Raw genomic sequence first — 20299 nt, forward strand, 5'->3', positions numbered from 1 at the left:
AAACCTTGGCAACTTTAACTCAGCTTTCTGCAAGGAAATTCCTACAGGCTTTGGGTTACATGGCCTCCTGCATCCTTCTCATACCATATGCAAGACTACATATGAGGAAAATACAGTGGTACCTCAAAAGTGTATGGTCTCAGCATTGCCACAGTTTAGACATACAGATCACCATACTGCCTTGTCTTCAAAAGGAATTCCTTTGGTGGTCCAAGGCATGTACTCTAAACATAGGAAAACCCTTCAGTCTGCCTCCAGCCACTCAGATACTAACCACGGACGCTTCAGATTATGCATGGGGAGCCCATTTTCAGAGAAACTGTCTGCAGGGCCTTTGGACAAAGGATCAGAAGCTCCTGCATATCAGTTTAAAGGAAATGTTAGCCATACAGAATGCTCTATTGGCTTTCAGGAATCTTCTACAACCAGGCCAGCTACTGATACGGATAGACAACACCACAGTTATGTGGTACATAAACAAGCAAGGGGGATCTCATTCCTATCCCCTTTGCAGACTAGCCATGAATCTATGGAACACAGCTCTAGCTTGCAAACTGGACCTTCAAGTTCAGTTTCTACCAGGGAAGCAAAACTTCCTGGCAGACAGTCTGAGCAGAAACCTGTCGGACCCACACGGATGGATGCTGGACACCGAAATATTCAGGATGATTGCAGCAGTCTGGGGATGTCCTTACATAGACCTCTTTGCATCCCACCTCAATTATCAACTACAGATTTTTTGCACCAGAACATTCCACGAACTAGCTTGGAAAGTGGATGCACTATCATTCAGTTGGAGAAACCTCTCGGGGTATGCCTTCCCGCCTGTACCTCTTCTTCCACGGGTGTTATTAAAGATCAAACAGGACAAGCCCAAGATGATAATTTTGCTGGCCCCAAATTGGCCTTGACAATTTTGGTACCCAACTCTGAAAAACCTTTGTCTGGAGCCCCCTTGGGTATTACCACAGACTCCGAACCTTCTGTCCCAGCACCAGGGTCAGGTTCTGCACTCCCATGTCAAAACTCTCAGCCTGGCGGCCTGGTTAATCCAGGGTCTTTGATTCATTCTCTCCTACCCAAGCAGGTTATGGATGTCATTTTAGAAGCCAGACGTCCTAGCACTAGAAAATCTTATGCAGGAAAATGGAAAAGATTTTGCTCCTGGATGCAGGCTCAGGATTCAGATCCTCTTATTCCTAACATTCCTCTGATTTTACTTTACCTGATAGACCTCTTACATAAGGGTCTCTCTCTTTCACTTCCATAAAGATCCATGTTTCTGCTATTTCTGCTCATTATAATACAGACCCTCCTATCTTTTCCCATCAGCTCATGAGACAGTTTCTCAGAGGAGCTAAGAACTTAAGGCCCCCTAGAGCTCCTCCCATTCCTGCTTGGGATCTCAACTATGTTTTGGAAAAACTCACCTTACCTCCTTTTGAGCCTGCTGCCACTTCTGACATCAAGTTTTTATCTTGAAGACAGCCATCCTGTTAGCTCTGACCTCTGCCAGTAGAGTTTCGGAGTTGCAAGCTCTCATGGCTGTGGAACCTTATATTATTTTTCATCAAGACAGGGTGTCTTTAAGGACTAATCCTACTTTCATGCCTAAGTTGGTTTCCAAAGTGGCTTTAAATCAAACTATTCACTTGCCAACTTTTTTCCCCAGTCCTCAAAATAAGGGTGAAAGGATCTTGCATTCCTTGGATGTACACAGACAACTACGTTTTTACCTGGACAGAACCAAGGACATCAGGAAATCAGAGCAATTGTTTGTTTCTTATGCTTCAAGTTCCCAAGGTAAAGCCATTTCAAAACAGACCATTTCTAAATGGATTGCTCATGGAATCAGATTTTGTTATTCACACAATGGAAAGCAAATTCCAGGGAGTATAAGGACTCACTCTACCAGAGCTGCTGCCACTTCAGCTGCCTTCCTCAGGGGAGTTCCTACCAAAGACATTTTGGAAGCTGCAGCTTGGAGTTCACTGCATACTTTTTCCAAGCACTACAATCTACCTCTCTACTCTAAGTCTAGGGCAGGCTTTGCTTCTGCAGTCTTGCAGGGCCTTTTAGCCGCCCCCTCTTCTTTATGACCACCTCCCATTTATTCTGCTTTGGGATTCAACCCTACAGTCATGACTGCAACAGTGAAACACGATGAACATAGTACAGTTGTGTACACTTACCATAAATGTAGATGTTCGAGTGTCTTCACTGTTTTTTTAGACAGTTTCATTTACAGCAAAATATTAATTTTTCAAATTTGTGATTTTATGTGTTTAACCTATGTCTACAGTATCAGTGCCACATGGTATGGCATTTGGTAAAATTGTAGCATAGATTTTATACTCTTATTAACATATTAGAACATGTGCTTTTGTGGACATGGTAATACTATAATTGTTTTGCATTTATGTGCAGAAAGTGCAGAACACAGATTTTATTAACTCCTTCACTAACTTGTAATTTTGCATTTGGACATTAATCAACTATTTAACTGAATTGTTAAATTCAGTTTGTGGTTATTTGTGAAATAGTTTCATGTGTTGTGAAATTTTGAACATACAATAAAAGCTAGCATTTTATTTTCTGTTCTTTATAGATTTTTCTTGCCTAATACTCTGCTGACAGTGATATCCACCATGAAACATGGTTGTTCATTCTGTGTTGCAGGCGTGAGAGCTGGTTGCAGTTTATCTGTTTTCTAGGCAACCATGAGCGATTTCCTATTTTCTGGCCCTAACCCCCTTGTATGCTCATAGATATTATGGCCTGCATTGCTTTCCCCTCTGAGCATGTTTCTCCTGCACGCGCTAGTACTGCACAAATGTAGCTTGGCATTGCCAGGCTTGTATACTGGTCAGTATGCAACATGCCAAGCATGTCTGTCTCTCACTGGTCAGTATGCTACATACCAAGCACGTCTCTCTAGTAGATGCTGACACCCCCCCCCCCCCAACACACACACACACACACACACACACACACACAAGACTGAGAAACCTGTCATTAACCAGTCATTACCCTTGTAGCTTTTCTACTGTTCCAGCATTTTGCTCACTAGTTAATCACAGGTTATCTGAGTTACTATCAAGTCTTTAACCCTCTGCACTGGCTCTGTTTTTACTTCTGCCATTTTTTTCTGACCTAAAACTGTCACCTTCCACCCATTTATATGGTTCTAACCTCCCTCCTCCCTTACTGCTGTAAAAAGGGATTCATTTGCTCAGAACAGCTGAGAAATTGTGAGATGGTGTTATTTAGTTGTGGATGCTGAAAGCATCTCTAATGGTACCCTGGTCCTCTGAAAGCTACTATAGCTTAGTATCTGGAGGTATGTTGTAATTTCAAGATGTGGAGTGATTATATGCTCTTATTAATACTTTGCAGTAGAAGTCTGTTTGAACACAGTGTAGCTTTGTGCCTGTGCCATATTCTTCAGCATTCATTTTTGAGCTAATATCTAGTGCCAGCACTCGTACCTCTCAGCTGTACAGATTTTCACAGAATGTCCAGAATTTTGCCTCCTATTTTTGATCTGTTCCTCATATTTTTTTTAACAAATCGCTGGAATAATCAAAGGATTACAGTCACTAAATTAGGATATGCATTTGAGGTTCAGACTTCATATCCTTCAGAAAATGCATGCTAAGACCAATACTATTATTTTAACAACTTTCTAAGTTTATAAGAGCAATATTTAAAATGTGTTCCTATTTTTGGGCTTTTGCCCCACCATTATGTCGGGCTTTCCCCAGACTACTTCTGCTAGTACCTAAACAAGCGGGCAGCCAAACCATGGGAGAAGGAGCAAGGTTGTGCACTTCCATGCTGGTATGCGATTCTTATTTTTGCATTGGGCCACAGACAGAAGCATCACTCTGTAGAGCTTGACATCTTCAGGAAGCTGAATGAGTCGGTGGATGCACTGAGCCTCTCCTCCAGACCTTTCTGGATCTGTGGGTTCAGATGTCATGCTTGTACAAACCCGTGTGGAAATGGGCTCCCTGGAGCTTGATCTGTTTGTCATTCAAAGATATGACAGGCTACCTGTTTTGCTAATTTCAGCAGGATAATGGAAGGTTGTAGTAGTCATGTTCTCTGTCCATTGACATTTGAAATTCCTGTTGATTCTAGATTTTCAACCATGGTTCAATTTGCAGTTGAAAATGCTTATACAGAATTTGTTAAATGCATTCTAAGTTAGAATGGCAAGCGTTGCAAAATTTGGGTATGAAGAAGGAGCTTATATTTAAACCCGCTGATAAAGGCAACAAATTAGTTGTATTACATTATACACAGTATCTTAAAATGTGTTACAAACATTTAAATGATGTAAATACATATGAGGTAGCATGTGTAGAGCAATACCAGCAGGCAATTCAAGCTTATCAGGAACTTTTGTATAAATGTTTTCGTTCGTTTGGGATATTTTTCAGAAGACGATATTGGTAAAAAGTTAAACATTCAAAACCTTCAAACACTGGACCCCACCCAGTTTGGGTTCGTGAAAGGCCGATTTTGTCTCCTGAACCTGATTGACTTTTTCGAATCAGTCTCCAGAGCTGTGGGCGAGGGTAAGGCAGTCCACACAGCCTATCTGGACCTCGCAAAGGCCTTTGACACCATCCCCCGCTCTGGAGTCCTAGATAAACTTCTTAAGCTGGGCATAAATCCCTATGTCACTCGATGGGTTGCCAACTGGCTTACTGACAGAACCCAGACTGTAAAAGTAGCTGACTCCAATTGCAGCTCCAGACAAGTGGAGTACCTCAGGGTTCGGTCCTGGGACCGCTCTTGTTTGGCATCTACTTCTCTGAAGTACAGGCCAACACTAAGGGACTCTGGCTAACAAAGTTTGCAGATGACTGCAAACTGGGAGCCATTACTGAATCCCCAAATGATGTGGATATTCTACAAAAGGACCTTACAGAAACAGATGCTTGGTGCCAGAGCCATTGGCTCAAGCTTAATGCCAAGAAATGTATAGTTAACCCTTTTGGGAAAAAACATGTACCCATGAATTACCACATAAGTGGCAGTACACTAAACACCGAAAGTGTGATGAAAGACTTGGGAACACAGGTGGACAGTGGTCTCACCTTTGATAACCACATCACCACAGCAATCAGGAAATCCTTCTATGTGGCACACCTCATCATTGAGGGCTTTTCATCCAGAAAAAAGAAGGTCATTGCCCCACTGTACTCATCCCTCATTAGACCCATTATAGAGTACAACACCCCGTTTGGTATGTACTTCACAAGACATCTGCAACAGCTGGAAAGGCCACAGAAATACCTCACTAAAAGAATCACAGGCCTAAAGCAGATGCCCTATGCTGACCGTCTAAAAAAACTCCAGCTGTACTCTGTGGCATATCGTGTACTCAGAGGTTATCTCTGCTTAACATACAAGGCCATGTCAAACCCTGAGCTGTTGGAGATTCTCCACTTAAAGAAACCCTAATCCCTCAGAGCCACACACTCCAGGGATTTAAACCTTGTCATCACAAGGAACAAAACATGCTGGAGGGATAGGTTCTTGACCCAGAGACTCCCCATACTCTGGAATAGACTGCCATACATGTCAAGCAGAGCGCCTCCTTTGCCCTCTTCAAGGGAATCTTGACTATTGGATAGGAGATAGGAAATTCACCTCGGGGATCATGTCATTTGCCCTGCTAGACAGGGGTCCAGGGAAGTAAATATTGTGGGAAGAAATATCCAGGGAATTGTTATGGCTAGGCTTGTATAGGCCCTAAGGCCGATAACCTAGTACCAACCTATGAACCTATTAGAAGCTATTTAGGCACATATTCAAGACCTCAGAAATAGTAGCACATGTGGCTTCTCCACTTTACGTATTTAATGTTGTCTTAAAGGCAGCTGGAACAAATTCTGATGTGGTGATCTTCATAATTAAGAAAATGAATCAAATGTGGAATGCTTAGCCAAAGCTCCCTAAACATTATCTGCTTCTTTAGTTACAGTACAGCAAAGGTAACAGCTGATGATTCTGGTTGCTCATCCCACAGGGAGGGAAGGCAGAAATGTAGACTTTCCTGAGAACTGCATTTTTATAGCTATCACACTTTCCTGATGCTGAGCTATGTCATACAAATGTCTTATCACATGTACTATGTCTGGTATACCTTTCTTGTTGTGCAGTAGTACCTTCCAAGCTCTGAATAAAATTGCAGATTTTTTTCAAGGGAGAATTTTGTTCCCACCTTGCCATGTTCTGGCATTTCTCAAAGTGCTGATGTGATGATCAGTGCAGCTGTCTACAGTGTAACATCAAATTATATACCTGGCTGAACCTGACCTATCCCATGGGATGTTTGTAATATTTCTTCAACATTTTTCCTTTGTGAGCTTGCATCTGTTTTTATTTTTTCAAGCTGTTTAAATTGTCAAAGACAAGGTAAGACCAGATCTCAAGAGTTGAGCTTGATTTGTATCATCCTCCTGTGACTTTATCAGTGGAGTCTGCTGGCCTTTTTTTTTGTGCTTTTAGCGAGGATATCCGCAGCAAAGGTAGTGCTAAATAAGAGGAGGTATATAACCTTGGAAATCGGTAACATCAGTCAGAGTTCCAGAAGTGTTTTGTGCTCCCAATCCCAATGCTTGGTTTTGACAACCTTTTCAGCACATGGGAGAAGGTGGCTGAACAGAAATGTGAATACAGTTTAACAATCAGATGTAGTACTGCCTCATCTCTAGCAACTGTTTTTGCTATGTCCCACGCAGAAGGAGAGCAAGAGTTGGTCTGAGGGAATTAACCACAGGTGCTTTCTGTTGCTCAGATTTTTATTAAAATTGACTGAGAAGAATCTTCATCCTCTGTTTCATTCCCAAGGACATCTTATTTGGAGAATTCATTGTGTTCATGAAGTCTACTTATCCTAAATAGACAGAGGTTGAACCCTAAGTTTGTCCCTTCTTTTGAGAGGGATGTTGTGTTTGCTACTTGGAAGCACTCATATCTGGGCTAGTTTGTTGAAAAGGCAGGCCATTTGGGTTGGATTCCGCACAGTGGTCTTCCCTTTCAATCTGGCATTCCAAAACAGATTTTTGTCATTTTTTCTGCTCAGTGTAGATCACTCTTCTGGATAGAGAGACAGAGACTCTGCAGAGGTTTGCTAAAAACTGTAGATTAGATAATGAATGCCCTCTGCAGTGGGTGACTTTTTGGGATTTTCTTTTCTGATATCTCCAAATTATCACATTTCCGTAATATCTTCATTCCCTACAATTGGGAAGCATGTCCTTCTTAAGCTGGTGCATCTCTTCTTATGCATTGCACCCTTAAAGCTTCTCTGAGGATAGATTATTCTTAATCTTCATGACTATTATGTAAGTTTGATTAGCATCCCAAGGACTGGAAGGGAATGGAAGTGAGCAGGTGATGCTGGGGGGTTAGTTAGGTCTGGCTAGCCAATCAACACCATGCAAGTGGAGACTTGTTTGACACCAAAAACAGCTAGGACCAGGTACACGAGTGTGATGCTGATAACTGGTGAAGATGCCCTTTGTTAGTGCATGGGAAATTGAGAGCCTTAATGACAACACTGTGGCCTTGCTAATTAAAGACTGCTTAAGGCTTAGTGTTAAACAAGAAGTGGCAGCAGCAGAGGCTAAGGCAGCAAGAGAGGAATTATATGGGGTAAGGCCTGCAGGCTCATTGGGCTGCTAATCTAGACAGTCTGTCGGGGCAGCAGGGCCTCAAACAGCAGTGGTCATCAGATGGCTGCAGCACCAAACAATACATACATACATATATACATACTTGCAAATATTTCAGGCATGGGCAGAAAATGCCCTTCGTGCATGCCAGTATACCAAAACAGTTATTCCCAAAATAAATGTTCAAAGTTCTTAAAAATCCGTAAATTAGTGCTTGTTTTAATATAGTCTTGTAGCATATTCCATGCATCAGCTAATCTATAGAGAGCCAGTTAATGCGTCTCTCATTCCCATGTAATCTTCTACATAGGTTGTCTGATTGTCTACTATTTTGATAACCCCAAACATTCCTAGAGATGGTTGTCACTAAATACCCCATGAATCTGAAATCTCCTCTTAAATATGTACACGAGACACTGTACAAGTTCAGACATTTTAATCTTTCATAATTTTAAATGTTCACATTCATGGATATCCATGGTACATTTCTGCTGTAGTTTTCAATTTATTCATGCTTGTTTTCTTATAAGGTTTCCATACTTAAGTTTGTGTCTGATATAATTAACAAACAATGATTTCATAATTTCTGATTTTGTAAACTTTGTAGATCTTTTATACAACCAATAGATGTTCTTTGTGTTTCATTGTTTCAGTTCTGACTTCTGGATTTCCTGCTTCTGAAGCTCTTGGGTTGTCTGACTACCACAGTAAAAAAAACTCCTTGGGCTGGCAGACGCTCTACCCTGACGACAGTATAGCTAGGCATAAAGGGAGCCAGCTGACACCAGTCTTTCTTCCGTGGGAGCTTGAAGCAGTTGTGAGTGTGTCAGTCAGTCCACACCTGAGTGAGAAATCTTCTAAAGCAAAGTGTCCCATTGGGGAACATTTTTTGTACCTGTGACTCATGTCAGATAAAGATAACAATGGTTTCTGTTATGATAAAGAAATCCCACACAGAGACTTTCATACCTTGCATGTTTAGGCCCAAACGATGATGTCCCTAATTGCTGTCTGTGTGCCCATTTCAATTCTAGGACTATAAGGCATAGGGCCTAAATCTTGTCTAAGCACCTTAGTCAGTAATTCACTTCCCATTGCGCGATAGCTTCTGTCGGTTGTCCTGAGGTTGAGCTCCCTAAGCAAAAGAAGGAAAAAAATTAAACTCCGGGCCTTTGATGACAGTCTTTCTCCCTACTCCAGTCCCCCAAGGATCATTATCACAAAGTAAGGAGAAGTGCCTTCAGAGCCCCCTTCTGTGAGCAAGGTAGTGGTGCAGGCCTCTGTTGAGACTATTTCAGAGTCCGACATGATGTCAGGTCCCTCATCTTCAACTCAGGCCTTGGCATTCAGTTCATCGGTTGAGTCCAGAGTCGTTCAGCAGGTCTTGGCTTCTGGCGAATGCTCCTCAACCGACGACATTCCTGTGGGGCATCAGCCAACATCGGTTATTTCTTTCAAAGAGACTGGTGTCAGAGTAGTGGACATGCACAGGCCCAAGGCGAAAGCTACACTTAAGAGCTCAACCTCGGGTCCTGTGCCTAGGCCTACAGGTTCCAGCCTCACAGGTTATCAGCAGGATTTGGTCAGGTTGGCTGAGGACCCTATTTCTTTAGTCAAAGGTATCCAACCCCCTCCCCCCCCGAATCTTGACTAGTAGAAAGGAAGAGGAAACCCTATACCTGAAACCTTTTCAGAATCCCCTGATTCAGATGAGGACTCTGATCAGGAGGTTTGCCCTTGAAGAACCCTTCCTTACCTCCTTTGAGGATTCTGATTCAGAAGAGGTTTTACCTTATAAACGTAAACAGAAGAGGTTTTACCTTCTACTTCACCCCCTGAGGACATTACCTTTAGGGAGACGCTGTAATACTGCAAGCCATGAGAGAGTTTTTCCAGTGGCAGACACAGGAATACCCCCAATCTAGAAAGAGAGTCAGGGAGTTCCTTGACCTCCCACAGCACAAACCCTTAGCTATCCCTCCAGTTTTGGAAGTGGTAGAAGATGTCTTCATGAAATCATCTTTCAAGCCACACTCTCTTCCTCAAGCCCCTCATAAACCAAGGAGGTTTTACATGGTACTAGTCTTGTATAAATTCCTTTAAAAAAAAAAAAAAAAAAAACTCTGTTGCCTCGGAGGTTGTCACTCCTGGCCCCAAAGGAGTTAGGACTAGTACTTCTAAAAAAAAAAAAAAAAAAAAACTGTTTCCTATGGAGAGAGAAAGAAAGCAGGGCCCTTGAGAGGTTTGGGAAGAAGGCTTACACTTCTGCCCTGGCCATGAGGGTCCTCAACTGCCGATTTCATATGATAAAGTACCACCAGAGTATATTAGAAAAAAATGAAGCAAAAGGTATCCTCCCTGGAGAACAAGGACACCTTCAAGGAATTGCTAGAACTCTGCCATTTCAGTTCCCAGGTAGCTAGACACTCCTTGCACTGTGGATATGATGCCCTAGAGGCATCTTCCCGAGCTGCTGTCTCTGGCTTGGCCATCTGAAGATATGCTTGGCTTAGCAAACAGACATTACCAGAGCATGATGAATGAAAACTACTAGATACACCTCTGGATAAGGACTCTCTTTTTGGATCAAAGGCTGAGGCTGTGTTAAAAAAAGATGGAGGAGAAAGCAAAATCCATGCAAACTGTCAAAGACTTCCGCCAAGTCGAGCCACCTAGGTTCAGTAGGAATTTTCCCACTAAGCATTAGTCCTTTCCTTCCCAACCAAAACCCAGTCAGAGGAAAATCTGAAGAGAAAGGCCTCAGAGGCAGCAGCAGCAATCTCAGAGGGAAAGGTAGTGGTCCTCAGGAACACCCAGGCTGGGGAGTTCTAGGCCACAAGGCGCTAGCAGAGATCAGCAATGACTCTTCCCCCACCCAATCCCCCCTCCCCACCCCCAGACAAGATTGGAGGAAGATTTTCCCTATTCAAGAAAAACTGGGCCCTCATCACCTCCTACAAGTGGGTTCTGGATGTAATTTCAAATGGCTACAAGGTCACTTTCCAAGAACTATTAAGATTCTTAGGCTACCCCAATGTGCCACAAAACCTAAGAGCAGAGGCCATTTCTCAACTTAGCAACCTGTGCTGTCAGGTCTCTGTGGAACCCATACGGTATGGTGGTATGACCAGATAAGAGGAGGATTTTACTTGCTATTCCTAGTCCTCAGGAAAGAAGGCTGTTGGTGCCCTGTCCTGGATCTATCCATCCGCAGTTAGTCCCTCCTAGTTCAAAATGCTTACTTTTCAAAAATGTCTTCTCATGATTATTCCTCAGGTTCTAATGGTCACTTTTAGACCTGATAATGGTCACTTTTAGACCTGAATGATTCCTACATGCACATTCCTATAGAAGAATCCAGCAGAAGTTTTCTTTGCTTCACAACAGGTGCCAGTCACTTTCAATTCTCAGCACTTCCCTTGAGCTTGTCTACTGCTCCCAGGGTCTTCACAAAATATTTGGCCCCTGTGATTGGCTTCTGCAGAAAGAGAGGCATCCAGATTTACCCTTATCTGGACAACTGCCTCATTCAAGCCACAAGTCAATCAGAGCTTCTCAAGGATCTGGCCTTCACCCAGGCCTTACTCTCTTCCCTAGGGTTCACCGTAAACTTCGGCAAATCCAACACAAACCCTTCTACCAGGATAGTTTTCCTGGGGGCTCTGCTGTATTCCTCCCTCCAGACAAGGCTTCCTTCTTAACCCAATATTTCCATGATATTATGCAGAGGCAATGCCTTTCAGCCAGGGAATTCCTCAGAGCACTGGGCTACATGGCATCTTGTGTAGTAGTGATCCCTCTGGCCAGGCTACACATGAGGAAGCTTTAGTGGTACTTCAAGAATCCATTGTGGTAGCACTCAGTCCCTGAAGACAGAAATCCAGCTAATTCATTGCTTCAAGAAGGAATTGGCATGGTGGGCACAAGTGTGCACAGAACCAGGGTCCCCCCTTCAGGTTTATCCCTCAGGGCCAAACCTTGACCACGGATGCATCAGATACATCAAGGGGAGCCCATTTCCTGCACCTCTTATCCAAGAGCAAATGGAAACAGCAGTTCAGACACAAGCACATAAATTGGAAGGACTTGATGACAGTACAGAAGGGCATGGTGGCCTTCAAGGATCACTGGAATCCAGGGGTCCTACTTATCAAAACAGACAAAACAACAGTTATGTGGTACGTACAAAGAAGAGGCACCCACTCCTACCCTCTTTGCTGGCAGGCAGTGCAGATCTGGGATACAGCCGATGCTATGGGGTTGCACCTGATGGCTTAGTACATTCCTGGGACACAGCACACACTAGCAGACTGCATCAGCAGACACTTAATGGACCCCCATGAGTGGCAGCTGCATTGGGAAAGTTTTCTCAGCCTAGACCAGAAATGGGGATCCCCTCACTTAGCCCTCTTTGCCACCAATGAAAATGCTCAACTAAAAAGATTCTGTTCCAGGAGCAAACTTCACACAGCCTGGAGGACAGATGGCTTCTCCTTCTTCCTCTAGATCCACCTATTTCTTTATGCATTTCCTCCCTTGCCTCTCCTTCCAAGAGTCCTTCTAAAAATCAGGGAGGGAGGAGGGACCGAAGGTCATTCTGATAGCCCCAGACTGGCCCAAGCAGCACTGGTACCCCCTACTGCTGAGTTTGACCAAAAAAAAAACCTTTGCAGTTACCAAAGAGAGTGGATCTACTGAATCGGGCAAAGGGAAAACTCCTTCACCTCAACCTGCAGACTCTCAAACTGTCTGCCTGGATAATTCATCAAAATTCTACTCTGAGCATTCCCGTTGTATTGAGGTGCTTAGTATCTTCTGATAGTCTAGAAGAACATGTAGTAGGAAAACATACACTACCAAGTGGAAAAGATTCTCTGTTTGGTGTCAGCAGCAAGGCCCCAACACTGTCCCAACCAGCATTTCTGTCATTTTGGAGTACTTGTTGGACAAATGCCTTTCCTTTTCATCCATTAAGATACACGCTTCTGCCATTTCAGCCCACATCCTTACTCTTCCTCCTATCTTTTCCCAACCCCTAAAGAAACCGTTCTTTAAGGGAGTGCTGCACGTCAGACCTCCCAGGAGGCAGCCCACACCTCCTTGGGACCTCAGCTGTGTTCTAGAAAACTTGACTTTACCTTGCTTTGAACCAGCTGCTTCCACTGATTTAAAATTCTTGACCTGGAAGACTGATCTTTTAATGGCTATCACCCCAGTTAGAAAGGTCTCTGAGTTGCAAGCCATCATGGCAGTGGAACCCTTTATTATCCACTTAGAGTATTATTCAGAACCAAGCCATACACTTTATTTTATTTATTTTATTTTATTTTACATTTGTTGACTTGCCTACTTTCTTCAATAAACCAGAAAACCAGGGGGAAAGGATCCTTCATTCCTTGGGTGCACACAGGCAACTTTGCTACTACCTTGACAACTAAAACTTTCAGAAAATCAGAACTGTTTTTTTCCTTTACCTTGGGGCTCTGAATGAAAACCCATCTCCAAACAAACTATCTCCAAGTGGATCTCCCACTGTATTTCCTTTTGTTACATCTATCATGGCAAAAAGCCTCCTGAATCTGTTAGGACCCACTCAAGCTATGGCCACTTCTACCTCCAATGCGTTCCTAAGGGGAGTACTTACCAAAGACAAGTTGGAAGCAGGTAACCTGTTCATTGGTGCATACCTTTACCAGGCACTACCACCTGTCGTCCTTCACCAAATCCAGAGCAGGATTTGCCATTGCCATCTTGCAGGGCATAGTCTCTTCTTTTTAAGGCATCTACCACCCTTATCTCAGCTTTGGAAATGATTCCATAAGTCAGGACTTTTAACAGTGAAACACAAAGAACATAGTACAGTTGTGTACACTTACCGTAAATGTAGATGTCCGAGTGTATTCACTATTGCAGTCTTCTTTCCCTCCCTCCATCCACCTTATTCTCCTTACAGTAGCAGCTTATTCTTCTGTTCCAGTAGGCCCGCTGCAAGGATGCCGTACAGGCCTTCATTCCTCTAACCTTGTCCCTTGCTTAAGGTTCATCTATGGAGCTCCTACCTTCTACTGGCAAGAAAAAACGATGTCATAGCATCAGCTGGCTCCCTTTATAGCCAAGCTTACTGATGTCAGGGTAGGGTGTTCACCAGCCCAGGGAGGATGTTTTTTTTTCCCCACTGGTAGTCGGGCTGACCAAGGGTTTCCAAAGCAGGAAGTCGGGATTGCAACAGTGAATACAGTCTATAACAACTACATTTATGGTAAGTGTAGACAACTGTACTTTATATTTGATTAGAAAAACTCAGACTTTGATCTACCCATATACCCAGGTTCTTAAATGAGACTATAATTTCAATTATTGTGCAGTGCATTAAATATTTACCTTTCAGTCTGCCTCCAAAATCTCATATGCTTAATTTGTAATGTATTTATCACCATATTATTCTCCTCTGTGCCAATGGTCAATTTAGCCAAGTTCTTTTTCAGATATGCCCCATCTGTAATGCATGTAATCTGTTTACCCATTTTCAAGTCATCTGCATACAGACTGTAGAACACCTTGAATGAAAAAGATAGATCTGAAAAATACAATCTAAACATGTGCGTACCTAGGACAGAGCCTTGTGGGACACCATAACTATAACCTAGAATTTTACCTGTCCAATTCTTGTATGATACTTACCATGCCGTATTTGTAAGTCGTACAGTAATCCATCTTATAAAGAGTACATCAGTACCTAGTTGCTCTGATTTACTTATCAGTGTTTTGTGTCTGCCAATCAAATGCTGAACAAGTCTATGCAAGTTATCTCACAGCACAAATTTTCATTTATAGCTGTTATATTGTTATAGATCATCATATTCCAGGTGGCTATAGCCCTATTTTTAACATATGCATGCTGATGTTTTGTTTTGGGTCCCAACCTTTCCAATTCTGACAATTTTTCCAAAATAACCTCTCCAGTATTTTTCCACAACATAAAAGTAAACCTTTGTGTCTATAAGACCCTGAGTTTGTCCAGTTTCCCTTTCCTTAAAGAGAGGTTTAACAAGTGCATGTCTCCAATCTTGAGGAATCTCGCCATACTTAAATGACCTAGTGAGTAATAGTACTTTAAGTTTATGGCAAAATGTTCTCATATCATTATTACAAAACAAATTCCATCTCCTCCCTGTGTTTTGTTTGGGTTGAGTTTGTTTAGTCCTTTTTCAGTATACTCTAATTTAATTTCAGTGTCTGAAGTTAACTGGTTGCATAACATGCTTTGCATAACACTTTATAAATATGTTTGTAATGGGTTGTGTTTGAGAATACATTTTGGAATCTCTGCATAGTTTATCGATTTGTTTATCTTTACTCCACCCACATTTTATGTATCTATAAAACAGTTTTCTGTTATTTTAAATATCTTTAAATACATTTCCTTCAAAATTTTCTTGTTCTTGTCTCGCACTGTGTTTAATTTGGCTGTCCAGTTTGTATAGTTCAATTTTCAGAGTTATAGTTTACCTATTTTCCATTTTTGTTTGTTTGTTTCTGACCTTAATCAAGTATCTTATACTTTTGGAAATGTATCCTCCCAACCTTGTATTCCTAGATCCCGAAGTCAAACATTTATTTATTTATTGTTTACATTGAAAAAAAATTCTCTTAAAACTTGACACATTCCTTTTGCAGTTTTTCCACTGAACACAACACACCATTTAATTTTACATAGTGACTGTTTTGCTTCCATGTAGTCTGTTGTTAATCTTCTATGTATTGGTTTAGAGTTCACTTTGGCAGAATTATCTAGCAGCAATTTAACGTTTATAACCCCATGATCGCTTCACATCAGTGGTGGTAAAATTTGGCATGAAGTAAGTCACTTCTTTAGATACACAATGTCTATTATGTTCCGTTCCCTTGTAAGCTTTTTAATGATTTGAAGCGATTGTTCCTAAACGTAGGTTGTAAGCAATTTCCTTACTGATGTTGTTGAATCAATAAAATTCCAGTCTGCTTCTACAAACTTATAATAATCACAGATTAGAGCAATTCATTAAAAAAGAAGCAAGAGCATTGCTTTCATAGACCATCTGAAAATTGCTCACTAATTCCTAAACATTAAGTGACTGTCAGCAAAATCATTGTAACTAAATGGAGTGGAAAAATTATCTATGAAGTCTAGGCTGTGTCATACCATAAGTACCCAAGCTTCGTTCTTGGACAAGATTAAGGCTTTCACTTAAGTATGGGACTCCTTGTGATTGCTGTTTTGAGTTATAAGCAAATATAATAGGAAACACTTAGGGAGTCTTTTCTTTTCCAGATAATTTTGTATTGGTTAATGTTTTTATTTATTTATTTATTTAACATTTGTTTACTTGGAAAGCCCGACTGGGACAAAGCCCATTTTTCAGCGGAAGCCTGGGAAGAAATGTTGCAGATGCATCTTTGGAATGTGGGAGGAAACCGGAGCACCTGGACGATATGCAGACTCCACACAGAAGGCACCCCAGCCAAGAATCGAACTGGAGAACCTCTTGCTGTGAGGCAACAGCGCTAACTGCTACGCCACTGTGCCACCCATTGTTCCATAATAATTTTGTAACAATAACCATGTTTGTATCATAATACAAATATTAAACATTTAAATATTTTTTTAACATAGTGTCAACCAAATATTTTCAAGTAACAGAATTTAACAAACCGTTAACAGTGATTCTGATGCTTTAGACATGCATAGAATATTAGTGTATGATGACAGTATGTCTCTGTTTCGGTGATGTAGTGGAATGTTCCTTTGAGATGCTGTGCTTAGTCCATTGTTTTTCACTGTAAAAGGCATACACCATGACTGCCTTTTTTTTCTGAACCAATGTGGAAGCCTGTTTAACTTTCTTTTATTTTTTTGTTGGATAATTGGGTGGGTAGACTGGTGCAGGGACTCTTCTCAACCACGATCTCTGCACTAGGCAAAACGAAGTAGTAGTAGTACACAGGCATTTTTCACAAGGCAAAAAATATGAAGAGAAATAGTGTACATCTTCCTCATGCAAAGGTAGTTCTGTTGTATGGAATCTGGATAGGAAGGTTAGTGCAATCTCAGTGTTTGCAGTTTACTTTTTTATTAATGTTTAGGAATTAGTGAGCATTATAAAATGCTGCACCACCACTACCGGCTTTCATCAAATCTGAGGTAGGGTTTGACTGCTAAAGAGATTTGCTAACAGTTGTCTTGAGAGGTGATATTGCTAGTGCACCGCTGTTTGTAGCTGGCCTTGACAGTACAATTTGAACTTGTCTGTTTAAGGTGTATTAATTACAAAGGCTAAAATTCAGATTAGATTAATATTACAGTTCAGGTTTTTTTTGTATGTCTAATTTAGTCATAACTGAAAGTGGGTACTTCCTTAACAAAGCATACTTTCTTCGATATTCAGAGAGTAGAGAAAGCAGTCATGCAGCATTCAGCATTGCTGCCTCACTGTATGTGGTTCTCCAGCTGTATTCCTGTGTGTTTTTTTTTTTTTTTTTTTTTTTTACAGATTTTGTATTATTCCTGTGTGTGCATTCATTTTCAATATGGTCTCTTGAGACTGTAAGTTTTCAATTAGGTATATTGAGTCTTTGCTCATCCTGCAGTGGACTGGCATCCTATCCAGGAATGTTTCTGTGATTTGTACCTTTCGAGTGCTGATTGGCCTTCGCTCCGTAGCAACCCTAGATAGGAAAAAGAAGATATCAGAAAATTTAATGAATGAACAAATTTAAGTTATTCTTATTGTGTTAATTATAGCTATGCATGCTGTAGTCATTGAGTGCTACTTAGTGTTCAGCATATAAGAATGGTTAAATCACTGAACTATGGTTTGGTGCTGCCCGTATACAGTGCTGTATTTGGATGACATTTTGTTACTGTGAGTGTACATTGTTAGAATGTAGTGTACAACAATTAGTGGCACAGATTAATTCACCTTTTGCTTACGATAGAGATTTTGGTTGATTTAGTGTACTGCTGCTCTCGTGAGGCGGCTTATCTTCCTGTATTGTTGCTATGCTTTCTGGTTTAAGTAAATGGAGAGACTAGATGTTAAGCTTATTCTGTTCTTGATTAACTTTTTGTCTGCAGGTAGCAAAACCAAAGCCAGTTGAAACAGAAAAGAAAGAAGCACCCGGGGTAAATGGTGAGTCTTTTGAGTGTACTCTTTTTATTTCTTAGCTAAACATTTTTATTCACCTTAATATTAATCAGAGGTTTACTTCTGTTGTGTTGAAGTTGTTCTTAATGCTGAAAAAAAGGCTAAGTTGCATTTTCTTAAAGACTGTGATTTACGAAGATGACATGATTTCCAAACAAACCTTGAGGAAAGTGAGATATTTGAGTAAGAGTTTAGTAGCAATAAATCCTTGTTCTGCAGTAGAGGGATTAACCAGGTATTCCAAGGGGACATATAATTAGTTTTGGAGAGAGTACCTAGTACCACTTCATATTTGTATGGGTTGATAAACAAGAATATCACAATAACACTTAACCTTACTGCTTAATTTTCATAACTTTTTATATTTGTTTTGAAATCTTGCCTTTGTTTTTAAATTAAAGATACTAATTTTCCACTCCCTAGCTCACATGTGTATACCAAAGTGATAAGAATGTTATGTCACACAAAATCAGAACCATTTGATTGTTGTCACATGATTATTTTAGCGGTTTTTATTTTGTACTTGTGCTAGAAGTTTTGTAGTCTTGTTATATGTCCGCAGTTAATGCCTTTGTTACTTTACATATCTGTATAGCAGTTCTTTTCAAAATGTGCATTTTTCCCCAGTTTTAAACGGTGTTGCTCAATAGAGTGAGTGTAGGTTGTACTTGTGAATGCCAAAATGTGCATGTTGAGATGACAGAGTCCACATGGAAATGACCATGTAAGATCTAGGTGGATAGGATATAATAGACTTAGAACAACCAGTCAGTGTACTGTAAACCAAGTTTTAGAAAACAGAGGCCCAATATTGAATTTGAATGCTTTTTTCATACAGTTAGGAGTTTTCTTTGTTTAATAATCAACACTGAGGTTGGTTAACCAACTCTAATTTGGTACACCCTGTAGAAAGGGATATTCCCCCTACAGTTACCACTGTGCGGTTATTGTGTTTGTCAAGGGTAATGTACATTATTGGCCTAGTAGTCATCAGTCAGATATCCTGCCACTGTTAATTTGATGCATTTCAAAAATGTGTTTGGTAGTTTTAGTTCTGCTTTTGTGCAAGCAGGTGTTCCCTGATATTTCTGTTTGTGAGATATTGCACATTTTATGTACAACTAATCAGAATTTAAGTGAAACATAATCCATGTCAGATCATAAGCTGACCTTTTAACCTTGTTTTGTGGTTATTTTTTAGTTGCAGTTTAATGTAATATAATATAATATAATATAGTTTGTTCTGCTTTTGTGCTGCAGTACTGCTGTCACTTATATTGGGTTTCAACACTGTGTGCAGTATGGACCAGTTGTTTGCCCCTTCTCCCTTCTGTTTTACTCAAGACTCACCAAATGTGATTTACAGACATGTTTGCACAGGGCTGGATGTAGTTCATCTTTACTGGAGACTGTTAGAGCTGGGGTCATGGTCCATACCACTTCATTGGTATATCCTTTGCAGAACGAGATGATATATTGATAAGTCCATCTCTGTCTTCTAAGAGATATACCTGTGGATCTTTTTTTAAGACTGGACAGATTGGTAGGATCTTCAGTTTTGAAGCTTCTAGCCTGGCTGCTTTATTCCAGATCTGTTGTAAACAAAATAGATAGTTTATCAATTGTATAGTTTGTATCTAGTATATTTTGTCACAGAGACCTGGTTAGAGAACAACTCTGGTTCTCTCCTTGTGGCTTTGGTGACCACAGAGTTTTTGTAGTTCATTACCCACAGCCAATTCAGTCCTCTGCTAAGGTTGTGGTCATTTGTCAGTCAGCCATTGAGATGAAGAACATCAGTTATAGGTGTATTGCCTTCTTTGAGTTTGCAGTGGGCAGAGGTGCTTTCTCATCTACCAACCATCTGGTAGTGTGAATCTGTTCTTCAAGGGTTTTCAGTCTTCCTTGTCTCCTCTTTGCTTATGTTTCTCATTTGGCTTTTTATGGGGCACTTCACCATCAGAGCTGATGAGAAGTCATTGGCTTTTATTAAAGTATCCCTATGCATTATGCATTGATTCTGGATTGCTCAGGTGATTAACCTCTGGCAGGCAGCATGCATGTTGACATACTCTGTTCTTGGGCTTTCAGCTTGTCACAACTTGTGATCTGTTGGAACGAATTACATGGCTGGATCACTCAGTCAGTCATCAAGTTTTTATGGTCAAACAGCCTGGGATGGGATCTCCAGGTCTGGGTCTTGTCTTATGCAGGAAATTTGGTCTAATTATCCATGACTTTCTCAAACTTGTTTTGTATAACTAGCTTCATGATTGTAGTTTGCCAAGTCCAAATGACTTGGGTGGGGCTGACAACCAAGTAATAACTTCCTCGCTTGATTAGCTGCACTGTACATTGTACAATCAGGCTAGTTGACTTCATATGAGCCATAGTTTCACTTTTGAGTTCAGTGAGCCCAGG

General features: G+C 41.0%; 1 protein-coding gene across 1 annotated transcript in view; it reads left to right on the forward strand.

Moving 5' to 3' along the window:
* The window catches only part of QARS1 (glutaminyl-tRNA synthetase 1), a 1547311-nt gene that overhangs the window by 667967 nt on the left and 859045 nt on the right, over nt 1–20299 (forward strand). Inside the window, exon 7 of the mRNA XM_044078737.1 lies at nt 17809–17863. Coding sequence (XP_043934672.1) covers nt 17809–17863 — 55 coding nt within the window. The remainder of the gene's footprint in view (nt 1–17808; nt 17864–20299) is intronic.

This window comes from Protopterus annectens, chromosome 7.part1, assembly GCF_019279795.1.
Source record: "Protopterus annectens isolate FY-2018-M chromosome 7.part1, PAN1.0, whole genome shotgun sequence".
In the NCBI taxonomy this organism is placed as follows: Eukaryota; Metazoa; Chordata; order Ceratodontiformes; family Protopteridae; genus Protopterus; species Protopterus annectens.